Source organism: Fukomys damarensis, unplaced genomic scaffold (genome assembly GCF_012274545.1).
Source record: "Fukomys damarensis isolate Sample0158 unplaced genomic scaffold, DMR_v1.0_HiC HiC_scaffold_19, whole genome shotgun sequence".
Classification (NCBI taxonomy): Eukaryota; Metazoa; Chordata; class Mammalia; order Rodentia; family Bathyergidae; genus Fukomys; species Fukomys damarensis.
This window is the reverse complement of record NW_022900931.1, coordinates 46734794-46749571: the sequence shown is the minus strand read 5'-3', so window position 1 is coordinate 46749571 and position 14778 is coordinate 46734794. Positions and strand designations below refer to the sequence as shown.

The following is a 14778-nucleotide window of genomic DNA, read 5'->3' as shown; positions in this document are numbered from 1 at the left end:
TTTGTTTTTTTGAGACAGGCTCTCACTATGTAGTTGAGACTCGCCTGGAACTCACTATATAGCCCAGGCTGGTCTTGAACTCACAGCAATCCTCCTGCCTCAGCCTCCCGAGTGCTGGGATTACAGACATGCACCACTACACCTGGCTCCAATTTCACTTGCTTTTTTATTTGTTTGTTTGTTTTTTTTGGTGGGGTACTGGGGATTGAATTTAGGTCCTTGCCCTTGTGAGGCAGGTGCCAGAACCATTGAGCTAAATCCCCAGCCCCTAAAATTTATTTTTAATAATATATTTTATTTAACCTCGTGTATTAGTGTTTAGGGTTGACAGATAAATTTTCTTTCATTAGGAAATAGGAAGAGGAACTTCTTGCAGGCCAATTTAAAGAACATGGTATATTTTCATCAACTTACAGGTGAATCAGCAATCTAATTCCTGAAGTTTGGTATTATTAAGTACCATCATGATGGTATTTGCCTAAAAAAAATCAAAGTGATTGAGGTGAAGTTTATTCACTGTAGCTCATTGAACAATGTGAATGTTCTCACAGAATGACTGATTTTTGAATAATATAGCATTTGTTTAGTTCTCCCTAGTTTCAAAATAAAGCAGGCCAGTCCAATTGATATGGACCTACAAATCAGGATGGATGAGTAGATGTTAAATTGATAGCAAAAAATGTCTATGACTAGCTAGGCATAGTGGTGCATGTTTGCAATCCCAGCACTCTGGGAGGCTGAGGTATGAGGATTGCAAGTTCAATTCCATCTTGGGAAATTCAATGACTTAATGAGACTGTGATTTAAAATAAAAAATAAGGGCTGGGGATGCAGCAGTGTTAAGGTTTTGAGTTCAATACTCTGCTGGAAAAAAAAAAGTATGGCAGCAAAGTATAGTGACCTGTGCTTATAGTCACAGCATTTGGGAGGCTGAGGCAGGAGAATCATTTGAGCCCAGAGCTTGAAAACAGCCTCAGCAGCATGAAGAGAGTCTATGACTGGAAGTTTATGGATTTAAAGGGAAAACTAAGAATTGTATTCAGAAGAGTATCAAGTGTCAAAGCAAGAGAACTCATCTAAATAGATTATCAGGAGGAATTTGAGGTCTGATAATGTAGCTCAGTGTTAGAACACTTTCTTTTCTTTTTAGCTTTCCTTTTTTTCTTTTCTTTCTTTCTTTTTTTTTTTTTTTTTTTTTTTTTTTTTTTTTTTTTTTTTTTTTTGTACTGGAGATTGAACTTGGGCCCTTGCACTTGCAAGGCACGCATAGGAACCACTGAACTAAATCCCCAGGTCATCTTTTCTTTTTAAAGAGGTGTGAGAAGGATTTATTAGGGGAAGACACAGGACACACTCAAGAGAGGAGTGTGAGTGCTGAAAGAAATGAAGCTCTGGTAGAGCAATTTCTTAGCCTGTTCTGTGCTTTAGCACAGGAAGAATGAAAAAATTTAAACTGAATATGATGGTACACACTTGTAATTCCAGCTACCAGGGAGGCTGAGGCAGGAGGATCCCAAATGTGAGACCTGGAAGGTCAATTTAGTGAGACCTTGTCTCAAAATAACATATTAAAAAAGGATTGGGGATGTAAAGCTTGGAGTGCTTGCCTAGCAGTTACGAGGATCAGTCCTGTGTTGTGGAGGGGGAGGCACAAGTTTAAAGTCCAATTGCTTATATAGATTATAGATTGACTTTTCTTATTATTCCACTGGCTGTGGAATAGACCAGCATTACTACAGGAAGGCCTGGGAGAGAAGAAATAGCTCTTTGGTAAGTCTGGCAGGATAAATACTGCCAAGTACACTAGTACTGTCCAGTAGAAAAATAAAGAATCAAATTTTCTAGTAACCACATTTAACACAGTAAAAGGAACAGGTAAATTTAATTTTTATAATATTTTTTGCTTACCCCAATTATTAATTTTCCAGGGTTGCCATAATAGCATAGCATAAACAGAGTGGTTTAAATGACAGACGTTTTGTTTCCTTATTTTGTTTTGGCAGACAGGCCTCAGAGAGGAGAAACTACATACACAAGGTGGCCAAGGCAACGAGAGAGAGCTGCACCGCTCTTTCTGCCTCCTTTATCCTGCCCAGACTACCGGGATTAGGGCGGGGCTAAACCACTCACGTGGAGTGGTTTAGTAACCACACTCCCTGGATCGCAGCCTCTGAACATTCCAGATTCACCTACCTCTGACTGCATGAGGCTCTGGGGAGACATCCAGGCCCCAACTGTAACACTTTTTTTTAACTTTTTGAGACAGAGTCTCACTCTGCAATTTAGGCTGGCCTTAAATTCACTATGTAGTCCAGGCTGGCCTTTAACTCTCACCAATCCTCCTGCATTAGCCTCCCAAATGCTGGGATTACAGGTGTGTGCCACTACACCCCGTGTAACAACAGAAGTTTTTTGTCTTATAGTTCTAGAGGCTAGAAGTTAGGCTCAGTGTATATGCAGACCCATGCTCTGAAGACTGAAGGTAAAGATCTGGTCCAGAGCTCTTTTTGTTGCTTTTTTTTTTGGTACTGGGTATTGAACCCTCCTTGTTCTTGCGAGGTAGGCAGCAGAACCACTGAACTAAATCCCCGGCCCTCTTTGTTGCTTTTCGTAGTACCTTGGCTTGTGGCATAGGACTGTAAGATTCACGTGGCATTTTCATTGTGTATGGGTCTGTCTTTGTATCCATGTTTTTGTTTCTGATAAAGGCACAGATCATAGTGTTACAGAGAAGTGTGACAGCTCAGCTTTTTAGCTAGTGTTATGACTATCTGTAGGTCTCTGGCAGCAAAGAAGTCGAAAGGCACTCAGAGAGACGAAGGGACTCGGAGGAGTTCGTACTCTCAAGTCTGAGCCCTGAACGGCAATGCAAGCAACCTTATATAGAGATCTTCAGGGATGGAGGGTGAGCACACCTACCAGGTAAGCATGCTCATTGAGGTGGGTGGGCGGAGTTAACAGAAACCTTGGGTGCAAATGGCATGCAGCACAAACTGTTACATTGCTTGAACAGAACATCCTATGGCAAAAACACACCAAATTTATATCTTGCACTAAAAGATTTATGTATGGGCAGGGAGGGTAGTCTCACCTGGGGTATATTTAGAGACCTTCTTGGCCTGAATGTTTCCCGAAGACGATTACCCTATTTTGTTGTCTTAACATTGATTCTTTGATTGACGGTTTAGAAGATTTGTCTGAGTTGAAGCTTCTGTGGAACTTCTGTACTGGCCAGTGAGCAAACAGGAAGTGGAGTGGGAACAGCACTGAACTGGGACCCAGGACCTGGGCTCCAGCCTTAGGTCTCCTTCCTGGTGTCTCCACGTTTCCTCACCAAGAAGCCGAGGGGTTACGTGATAGAGGTATTTACTGTAAAGCAAGCTTCACTCCTTGATTTGGTAATGCCTTGTTAGCAGAAAGAGAATCTGGTGACTGATGACTTATGTACAAAAATATGAAACAATTTCCTTCCTCTTTTCTTAAGCTCATCTCCTAACCCTCACTGGACTCTGGCCCAGATCTGAGATGACTTTGAAGACTCAAATGTTTCAGAATGTATATCCTCGAGGCCGATGGCTGTTTCAACCACTGACAATTTTGCTGCTGTTGGGTGAGTAGAGGTCATTTTGGAAGAGGGACATTTCAGCTATTCCTACTGCCTGGACTCCAGGGACAGTGTTGTAAGGAGAAGGAGGCGTGGGCCCTCAAAGCTAGGGACAGACAAAGGGAAGAGAGGACCCTGAATTCCTACAGCTTCCATGATTCCTAAAGTCAGACTTTGGAGAGACTTTCACAATCCTTGAGAAGCTCCCGGTGCTCCAGACACTCATATTACTTGTAGTCAGGTCATGGGGAAAGAGAGGGTAAGGAAAAAAAAACACTGAGGAAATTAACTGCAAATAGGCTCTTTTTTTTTTTTAAGACAGGGTTTCACTATATAGTTCAGGCTGACCTTGAACTGTGTAACCCAGGCTGACCTTGAACTCTCTATGATCCTCCTGCGTCAGCTTCCCGAGTGCTGGGGATTACAGGTGTATGCCAGCACAACTGGCCAAATATGCTCTTGGAAAGGGTAACGGGGAAAGAAGGAGCCCAAATCACCTCCTCTACCCTGCCTCTTTCCTTTTGGGGTGTGTGTGTGTGTGTGTGTGCGCGCGTGCACACACACATTCGTGTGCTGGGGATTGAACCTAGAGCTTTCACACTGAACTACATCCCCAGTCCTCTTAAGAAATTTGTTTTGCGATTGGATCTTGCTAAATTTCTCAAATTGGGCCCAAACTTGCAATCTTCCTGCTTCAGCCTCCCAGAGTGCTAGGATTATACGCGTGTATGTGCACATGTGCGTGTGTTTGTGTGTGTGACTAGGGCCAGTTTAAATGTGTTATCTTCCTCTATTGCTTTGTGTTGATCCACCCTCTTCTCTTTTTTACAGCTTCTGCAGAAAGGCAAACTGGTGAGTTTGCTTTTTGTGTTCTTGTTTTGATGGTACTATTTCCTCACAGTAAGACACTGTATTTACTTTGTAAGGAAAAGCCTGCCACCAAAACTCAGGATTCGGGCCAGGGATTTAGCTCAGTGGCACCGTGTCTGCCTCGCAAGTGTAAGGTCCTGAGCTCTATCTCTGGTATGGAAGAGTCAGGTTTCGGTTCATCATGGGCAGTGCCCCTATTTCAGTAGAGCCTGGGATCGGTTCTTAGAAAGATTCCTTCCAAATCCACCGAAGAGTCCAGAGAGCGAAGCTGCTGTATGTGCTTTAACTAGACACACAACACGGCTCCTTCGCAATCCACCATCCCTCTAAAGTTAATTATTCACATTCCTTTCTGCTCTCCGCATCTCCACAGATCTCCCAAAGGCTGTGGTGAGACGCGAGCCCCCATGGATCCAGGTGCTCCGGGGAGACCACGTGACACTGACCTGTGAGGGGGCCCGCGGGCCTGGGGACCACTCCACCCAGTGGGTCCACAGCGGGAGCCCCATCCCCGCCCAGGTCCAGCCCAGCTACAGGTTCACCGCGGAAACGAATAACAGTGGAGAGTACCGGTGCCAGCAGGGCGGGACCAGCCTTAGCGACCCTGTGCTTCTGAACGTGATTTCGGGTCAGTAGAGGACAGGGGGGCTGGGAGGACCAGGAGAGGGCAACCTGCTGACGCGGCGGATGTTGGCAGGAAAGGGGGCTGGCCTGATTTCTGGGAAACACCACTCTGACGTGCTCGGTACGGTTTTACGGTGTGTGTTTCTTTTCCTTTCCTCTCCTCTCCCCTCTCCTCTCCTCTCTTTTCCCTCTTTCCCTCCCTTTCCTTTCCTTGTCCTGCAGTACCAGGGATTGAAATAAAGCCTTTGCACTCAATTATATCCCCAGCCGGACAGGTTCTCACTAAACTGCTAACATGCTCAGATTAGGCTCTAGTTTGTGATCCCCCCTGCCTCCGTTTCCCAGCGCACTACAACTACCGATGGCACCTCATTTCCCTTTTCACCCACCCCTTTGCTTAGAATTTCCTCAGCATATATTAGATTGTTTTTACCTCAGTCCTGATTGAGCAAGAGGGCTGCAAGGCCACAAACAGGCAGCTGGGTGTGAGAGAGCAGAAGGAGGCCCGTACTTCACAAAAGCACCCTGCTGTAATGCGGGGAGCATAGACCTGTAAAGGCCCCCAGTGGGAGTCCCCCTGTCAAATGTGAGGCGATCACTCTGCCAAGAAGCCATTCTGCCAGGAGCGCAGGAGGCCAGAGGCTGGAACCCCAAGCAGGGAAAACAGTCTGGTCAGAGGTGTGGAGGCTGATAAGCTGTTGCGATGACCTTGACTTTTATTCCTGAATGTGATGAAAATTCATGCGATGGTTTTGGTAAAAATTAAATTTTTTCAGGTGATACCCAAACATTATGTGTATTAGCGGTACGATGTCATGGCTTGATGTACATTGTATAATGTTTAAATCAGGTTAAGCATAATTCATCTCCTCAAATGATTTGTCCTTTCTCGATGGGGAAAATATTCAAAATCTTTTCTTCTAGCTTGGTGGAATATGTGGTACATGATAGGCACCCTACTGTGCCACAGCACACAGAACATCTTGCTCATAGCGAACTGTACCTCAATAGCCATTGATTAATCTCTCCCCATTCCTTCCTCCCCACTCCTCTCACTACCCTCTGCTAACCACCATTCAACTTTCAACTTGTAGGAAATCCACCTTTTATTTTTATTTATTTATTTATCTAAGTTTATTTGAGACAGGGCCTCAGTATTAGCCCAGGCTGGCCTTGAGCTAGAGGTGATCCTCCTGCCTCAGCCTCCCCCCCCCCGAGTTCTGGGATTACGGGTGTGCACCGCTATGCCTGGTGAAACCAACCGTTTAAAAAGTATTCTGTATATGATTGTGATTATATAATACTTGTCTTTTCCCCAAGGTGCTTGTTTCATTTAACTTAACATAATGATCTCCAGGGGCCAGGGGTTTAGCTCAGTGGTTCAGCCGCCTGCCTTGCAAGCGCAAGGACCTGAGTTCAATCCCCTGTACCAAAAACCAAAAACAAAACACAATGCCCTCCACTCCCACCCATATTGTTGCAAATGGCAGGATTTTATTCTTTTATCTTTTTTGGTATCAGGAATCGAACTTGGGACCTTGAGCTTGCAAGGCAGGCACTAAAACCACTGAGCTAAATCCCCAACCTGGGATTTAATTCTTTTAATGGCTGAGTAGTATTCCATCATATAAGTTATGAGATGATTATAATGCAAGGAATCACACTATCTAATGTAGTTTACATAAATATGAAGTAGTATACAGTTTAATAGATTCTGAGAGGAAACTACTCCTATACTATTTCTTCCTCATTCCAACATCTGAAAATACGAATAATTTATTTCAGCTGTAACTTGATGCAGAAACCCTGTAGGTGGTACATGTAAGCATCTAATGCTTTAGACTTTCTTCTGTAATACAAAGAAGGCAGTTTTTCAAAATGGCCCTTCAAGACTCCCTGTATCAGAGAGATTCTCGTGTGGAGTCACTTTTTGTGGATGGTGCTCTCGTGAAAGAGGAAAAGGGGCTGAGGTATAGTTCAGTGATAGAGCATTTGGCTAGAAGGTTTGATACCCAGCACTGCAAAATAAACAAAGAAATAAATATTGGGTTAAACTAAAAAACCTGCCCAGTAACATCGCAGCTACTCACCTCTGCTCTTTGTACCCTTTCCTCTCCGGAGAGAGATCATACTTCTGCCTTTTCCTATGAAAATGTAAAATTGTACACAACAAAACTTAGGTCCAAAGAGTTGCTAGAGAGAAACCACCTAACTCTGTACTTCTGTTGTAGAAGGAATTTAAGCTGAGGACACGCACAGCTCATGACAGGAGCCAAAATAAGAATCCTGACTTTAGATTTCTGTCATGCTGTCTCACTAACACTATCTCGCCTCTCATATCCAGAATACTGTTCTCATAAATGAATTTTCATTTAAGTAGGAAAGAATAAATTGAGGTATTTATTTCTGTAACAAAGTAATTTGCGTTTCTTCTCTAGTGAGTTTGTTAATGCATTTGTTAAGACTTAACCTCCAAAGTAGTTGAATTTTTTTTTTTTTTGAGACAGGGTCTCACTATGTAATTGAGTCTGACCTGGAACTCACTATGTATCCCAGGCTGGTCTCAAACTCACAGCGATCCTCCTGCCTCAGCCTCCTGAGTGCTGGGATTACAGGCATGTGCCACCACAGCTGGCTCAAAGTAGTTGAATTTTGAAGCCCGATTATTCTGCCATCAATGAAGAGAGGGGAGGCTGGGAACAAGAGTGTTTATAGTAAAGGAAGGAGAACTGACTAACTTTAAAACTTTCTTTAGTGAACTTTGTGTTCAGAGCCATAACTGAACATTGAATTCAAATAGTCATACATTTTCATTTCTTATGGGGATGAAGAGCAATTTTGAATGTTTTTTGTATGGTGTTGAGGATCAAAACCAGGGCCTCACACATGCTAGTCAAACACTCTACCACTAAGCTATATCCCAGGGCCCTGACCTTGAATGCTGATATCCCCTAAGATTCATATGTTGATCCTAACCTCTAAGGTGGCAGTATGAGGACATAGGGCCCTTGGGGAAGTGATTTACCTACATGAGCATGGAGTCATGAATGGGAGTAGATTCCTTATAAAAGAGCCCCTCACCCCTCAAAAAAAGAGGCTCACAGGAGGCTGTGTTCTACAAACTTCAGTTCTACAAACCAGGAAGAGGGCCCTTACCAGATGCAAAAGCTGCTGGCACCTTGATCTTAGACTTCCAGGTCTCCAGAACTGTGATAAATACATTTCTGTTGTTTATAGGCCACCCTGTTTATACTAGTTTGTTATAGCAGCCTGAATGGACTACAATAGACTGTTTTACTCTACTTCACTGCTAATACCATTAATAGCCTCTTGGCTCACTTCCTAAATGTTTTTGAGAGTGATGATTAGATTAGTAATCTCCAGACAACAAATTCTGTATCCATAAGAAATCAAATGTTTCATGGGGTTAGGGATTTAGCTCAGTGGTACTGTGCCTGCCTTGAAAGTGCAAGGTCCTGAGTTCCATTCCTGGTACAAAAAAAAAAAAAAATCAAATGTTTCAGATCCTGTTCAGTAACTTTTACAGTTACTGAAATGCACTAATTTCCCTATGTAATTATAGTGTTTTACATTCTTCAAAAACATTTAAAAATACCTGCTCTTCATCTTTGGAACTTCTGGATACTCCAGAGATACTTCAGAGATCCCACAGGCAAAAACCCACATTTTCCCAGTAAAAGAACAATCACACCTGCCCTGAAGCAGCTGCCCAGTATTCTTTCAAGCTCTTTGAGTCACACAGCCCTGAGCTTCTGCAAAGGCCTTGTATCTCATCCTTGGAAACTTTTCTCCCTGTGTTTCTTCCAGACTGGCTGCTGCTCCAGACCCCACAGCTGGTGTTCCAGGAGGGGGAAGACATCACGCTGCGGTGCCACAGCTGGCGTGACAGGCCATTGGCAAAGGTCACATTCTACCACAATGGAGTAGCCAAAAGATTTTTCAATTTCAATAGCAAGTTCTCTATCCCACGAGCAAACCACAGTCATAGTGGTGATTACCACTGCACAGGACATATAGCACAGACATCCCACAAATCACAGCCTGTGACCATCACTGTCCAAGGTAGGAGCCAGGGCTGTTGAAGGAGCTTTAGGCTTTGAAAGGCTGCTTAGAGAGGGAATTACTGATCCTTTTTAGGCTTTGGTAATTGGCATTCTCCGGAGTGGTCAGAGTTCTAGCTAACCTGACCGCTGTGCGGATGTGCAGCTGTGAACCAGTTTGTTTCGCAGGGGTTATGGGAATAGATGTCATTCACAGCCGGGCATGGTGGCACACGCCTGTAATCCCAGTATTCGGGAGGCTGAGGCAGGAGAATCACTGTGAGTTTGAGACCAGCCTGGACTACATAGTGAGTTCCAGGTCAGTCTCAAATACATAGTGAAACCCTGTCTCAAAAAATAAACCAACAAAAAAACAAACAAATTGATGTCATTCACTCAGTTTTGTTTTGTGAATCTGGGCTGTAACTCAGGACCTTGCACTTGCAAGGCAGGCAGCAGAACCACTGAGCTAAATCACTGGCCCCTCACTCAGTTTTAACAGGTGGTATCTTTTCTTCTTTCTTTCTTTCTTTCTTTTTTTTTTTTTCTTCTTCTTCTTTTTGGTACTGGGGATCAAACTCATGACCTTTTACTCATAAGGCAGGCACAGTGCCACTGATAAATCCCCAGCCCCAGAAGATATCTTTTCTTCTCCACAAATACATCTACCAGACACAATCACGCTCCCTCTTTTCCACCTCATTTCAACCACTCCTCTTAGTTTCATATCCCTCTACCTGTAGGATTCTGAGGCTTGTGTCTGCCTAATGACCTCTCAGCCTAAGCTCAAACTGCAGCTCAGGGCAGCTGTGTGAACTTGGGAAATACTTCTCCACCCACAAAGAACTAGGCCCATGTCTATTATTGAAAAAATTTGCATTAGGTAATCTTTGTGATGCCTGTTCAGGAAGCATCACAAGGTACTTATGAGGGACTGGTGTTGGAGTCCTAGGCTGAGAGGCATTAGGGAGTGAAGATCCACTGATGTGGATTCTGTAGTTCCCCAGTCATGTAATTCCTTTTGAAATGAAGGGCTCTGGGGTGAAATTGATGTACAACATGCTGCATACTCTGTTCTCCTTTTATATTCACAATGCATGTTAAAGGCTTTAAGAAGTCTGCTGCAAAGAAAACTTTTTTGTGTGGTTCTGTAGAGTGAACCTAGGATCTTTGCACTAAGGTACATTTCTCCCCTGCCCCTAATTTCTTTTTTTTTTTTTATTTCAAGTCAAGGTCTCAGTAAATCACTAAGTTGTCAAGGTGAGGCTAGAACTTGCAATCCTCCTGCCTTAGCCTCCCAGAGTGCAATGATTACAGGAATGCACCACCAAACCCAGCAGAAAACTTTTAAACTGTGTTTCATATGGCAATCGCCAAACCAAGGTGACCCCCAATCTTTGTCTTCTCTGAATTCAGACAGATGTGCCATAATTGCCCTTTAGCAAATGCTAATTTAGTGCTTTTTTGGGAATGCAGAGAGACAGAGATATTCTCTGAAGACTTCCTGGCTTACCCATCTGCTCTTGACTTGGCCTTAATCCCCTAGCTGGGGTGAAGGCACAAAGGCTCTAACTGGGGACCTCACTGTTTATTACAAATCTTTATTTTAATGACCATCATTTTCTCTATTTCTTTCTCTCCTAGGAGGTCCGGCAATCCCAGTTCCATCCATCTCTCCTCCTTGGTACCAAATCATTTTCTGCCTGGTGATGGGACTGCTGTTTGCAGTGGACACAGGGCTGTATTTCTTTGTGAAGAGAGACCTTCAAAGGTCAATGACAGACTGCAAGACTGAAGTCAGATGGTACAAGGACATTCAGGACAAATGATTTCTCCTGTGACACAATGGCAGTGACAGCCACATCTTGTAGGCCACACACTTTTCTTTCTCCTGTAGCCCCTTCTTGAAAGTAGCCTTGGCTAAGGAATGACCTTTTTTTGGTCACTTCTTTGCTAGAGCCATTAGATAGCTTCCCCTTGCACTTAGAGTAAAAGCTAAAGCCTTTGCAGTATTCTGCAAGATGCTAACGTGATCTTGCTCCTCATTGTCTCTCTAATCTCATTTTCTACTGCTTTGCCATGCTTATTTTTGGTTACTTTTGTCCTTTTTAAAGACACATGAATTGTGCTTCAACACAGCCTTTGCTACTTCCTGTTTCAGGAATGTTATTTCTTATAGATACCTATATCATGCTTCTTTGTGTCCCCAATGGTTCCAATTCATTTTAAAGCTTGGTCCTCAGTGCAGCAGTGTTGGGAGATGAGGCCCAGGGGGACGTGTTTGAGTCTCTGGGGCTTAACTCTCACATGGATTAAAGCTGTAGCTGTCATGACAGTTTGGCTATTTTCTCTCTTCCCAATACCCTGTTTGCCCTTGCATGTTTCTGTTGGGCGTGGAACTCATAAGGCTTTCATCAGATGCTAAGCTGATGTGGCCACCTGATTTTGGACTAGCCTCCAGAGCTGTGAGCTAAAGAAACCTATTTTCTTTACCAATCACCCAGTCTCAGGTGTTTTGTAATAGCAACAGAAATTAGACCAAGACAATACCATTTAGAACTTTACTCAAATGTCCCCTTATCAGTGGGTTCTGTTTGATCATTTAGAATGATTCTACTCCTCATCATACTACTAATTCTCCTCACCTGCTTTATTTTTTCACAATATACTTATCACCAACTGATGTACTGTATGCTTTCTTGTTTATTGTTTGACCCCCCGCTCCCATTTGAATATGAGCTCCAGGAGAAACCTTTGTCTATTTTGTTCACTATATACTTACTCAGAGCCTAGTTCAGTGTCTGTCACATGATATAGCATTCAACAAATATTTGTGGAATGAATAAATTCTTAAAAATTTGAAATCAGAGACCTTTTGAACCTGGAAAATCCTTAGAAACAAGGTCATTCACTGGTGCCGCTGCCTGCCTCACAAGTGCAAGGTCCCAAGTTCAATCCCCAGTACCAAAAAACAAACAAAACAAAAAACAAGCTCTAGCACAGATAAGTGAAATGACTTGATTTAAAACATACAGATATGGGCTGGGATATATCTCAGTGATGCTGCGCATGCTGGCAAGTACAAAGTCTTGAGTTTGATACCCGGTACCAAAACAAAACAAAACCCCCAAAACATATAGGTAAGATGTATTTGATGTATTCTGTGCAGATAAAAATGACCTATGATGCATGTGATGAACATGTATAACAAGTGTGTACTAGTAAAAAGAACAAGTATGTACTAATAATAATAAAGTTAAAAATATAGGTAGTTGGTGTGACAGATCTTCACATATAGTGTGGACCATGCTATAAATTTTATTCCACAGTTGCTTTAATTTTGTGGTCAATATTGGATGATAAGCATCCTTTCACTTCACAATGTGTTGCCATTACTTTACTGTCTGATCTATTTTAAAAGATAACCAAACTAAGCTACTAAACACAAATGGATATGTTTAAGTGTACGTACAAAATTTGTACTGCATATATATAAACTCTCCTATGAACCCTTAAACCTCTGTGAAAAGGTCAGTCAAAAAACAAAGAAGGTCCAGGAATTTAGCTCAGTGGTTCTGCTGCCTGCCTCAGAAGCACAAGATCCCGAGAGTTTGATCCCCAGTACCAAAAAAAAAAGAAAAGAAAAGAAAGAAAGAAAGAAAGAAAGAAAGAAAGAAAGAAAGAAAGGAAGGAAGGAAGAAAGAAAGAAACTGGGCCTCATGTGGTGTAATCCCAGCTCTCTGGGAGTCTGAGGCAGGAGGATAGCCAGGTTCCAGCCCAGTCTGAGCAATTAAATGACTTCTCTAAACCTTGAAGGCTGAGTTTCATCCCTAGCATCAGAAAACAAACTCATTAAAGTGTGATGGTGTGAGGCCATGAATACTGATATCCTGCTTCAGAGTTTTAGCCACAACTTTTGATGTTAAGTGCATGGAATTGTGTGTACATGGGATCACACATGCTAGGCAATTGCTTTATGACTGAGCAACATCCCCTGCCGACTAAGTAGGATCTTAAGGCTGCTGAAGGCAGGGAGAACGTTTCAGAAGAGCCCAGACAAGGTAGTCCCTGAACAAGCCAGCACATGGATCCCCAGGCCAGGCAATCTTTTTTCTCCTGAGGTGAAGCCCTTTCTCTTGCAGGCCTTCTTGATTCTGGCTCCTAGGCCTGACTTCTCTCTCTCTTCGAGTTATGAAGTAGATTATGTCTCTTTGAAGATAGTTTGATATTTTTCCACTGTGGAATTCATTCATTTGATACTTCAAACATTTTCTTTCCTGGACTGATCACCTTCCCAGTACTGCTAATTTCTCTAGTAGCCAACTGCTGCTTTTTCTCACCGGAACACTGGGAGAGAACTGACCTCAGTAGCCTGACAGAGCTCCCTCTTCAGAGGCCCATGGAATCCACTGACTTCTAATCTGTTGGAGAAACAAAACAAAACAAAAAAACCACACACACAGAACAGGACATTTCAATATCTTTTTTTTAAATTAGAATTTTCCTTTGCATCAAGCAAATAATGCATTCCTTCGATACGCTAAATATATACTATCAGAAAATATCAAATGCTCTCTAGTGGCCAGCTTTAGCCTTGTTCTCCTTAGCACAGTGGTTAGTAACCCTTCCTGTCTTGTGGGAGGCTGGGGTTCAACTCCTCAGTGGAGAGCTTGTAGTTCTTATTGCTTAATCCTAGGGGCATTACCTCAAGGGCTTATTCCATGTGTCAAAGGCTAAGCACCAAACAACCCAAGTGGAATAGTTTGGATTAAGCGAAATGAGAAAGACTCAGTTCGTAAGGCCACAGACCTAATGGGAACTAGTGTGCCTTTACTGCCCGATGACACCATCTCTTAAAATGCACACTGTGCTTTTCCAGCGGGCCTCTGGGGACGATGCCCCTAGGGATACAATTTCGGAGACAGGGCTCGAAAAACTGCAGGAGCGGCATCTGGCGACTCTGTATCTCCTCTGCCCATAGGTTGCCTTCCCTCACTTCAGCGCTGTCCGGCTTCTCTGAGGAAAGCCGTTAAAGAGCAGGAACCTGACAAAATAACCCAAGGCCTTTAACCAGTTTCTTTCTTATGTTGAAGTGTTACAAATTTTAAAATAGAAAAATATCGAGAAATTAAGGCCTAAATAGAAAAACATCAGTGTGCATTGGCCGGGAATCGAACCCGGGCCTCCCGCGTGGCAGGCGAGAATTCTACCACTGAACCACCAATGCTAATGACTGAGAAGGCTGTTTAAGTAGCCTCTTCGTAGCACTGTGTTATCTAGCTGCATTCCACAGACGAATCAGACAATTGCTTTGAGTCCGCTTCGAAAATATTACGTTTATATTTTAAAATCACCCTTTTTGCTTTTTCAAGATAAACTTTTAAAAAATACTAAAGCGACCGTGTGGACTCCCGGCTTTGAGACAGCGGCTCTGCTCGCCTGGTAAAGTCTCTCCAGCTTTCCAGAGCCAGGCGGAAAGCTTGTCCGCGGTCACTGCCTTCACTGCCTCGGCCAGAGCCGAGCCCTTGAGAGTCGGCCGGGAGACTCTGGAACTTTCTCGGTGCTTCTAGGCGGCAGCTCTGAGTCGGAGGCCGACAGGGCCGGCCCAGGCGCCCGCGC

General features: G+C 43.3%; 1 protein-coding gene and 1 non-coding gene across 2 annotated transcripts; one reads left to right on the top strand and one right to left on the bottom strand.

Annotated features, from left to right (window-relative positions):
* The first annotated feature begins 3157 nt into the window (after window positions 1-3157).
* On the top strand, window positions 3158-11343 carry Fcgr2a (Fc fragment of IgG receptor IIa). Its single transcript, XM_010617124.3, has 6 exons — window positions 3158-3362; window positions 3485-3610; window positions 4436-4456; window positions 4848-5102; window positions 8927-9181; window positions 10804-11343. The coding sequence occupies exons 2-6, from the start codon at window positions 3526-3528 to the stop codon at window positions 10986-10988; spliced, it is 801 nt and encodes a 266-aa protein (XP_010615426.1). The 5' UTR covers window positions 3158-3362; window positions 3485-3525; the 3' UTR covers window positions 10989-11343.
* Window positions 11344-14315: 2972 nt separating this feature from the next.
* Trnag-gcc lies at window positions 14316-14386 on the bottom strand. The gene has a single exon. It is a non-coding gene; the product is annotated as a tRNA-Gly (tRNA).
* Window positions 14387-14778: the final 392 nt, after the last annotated feature.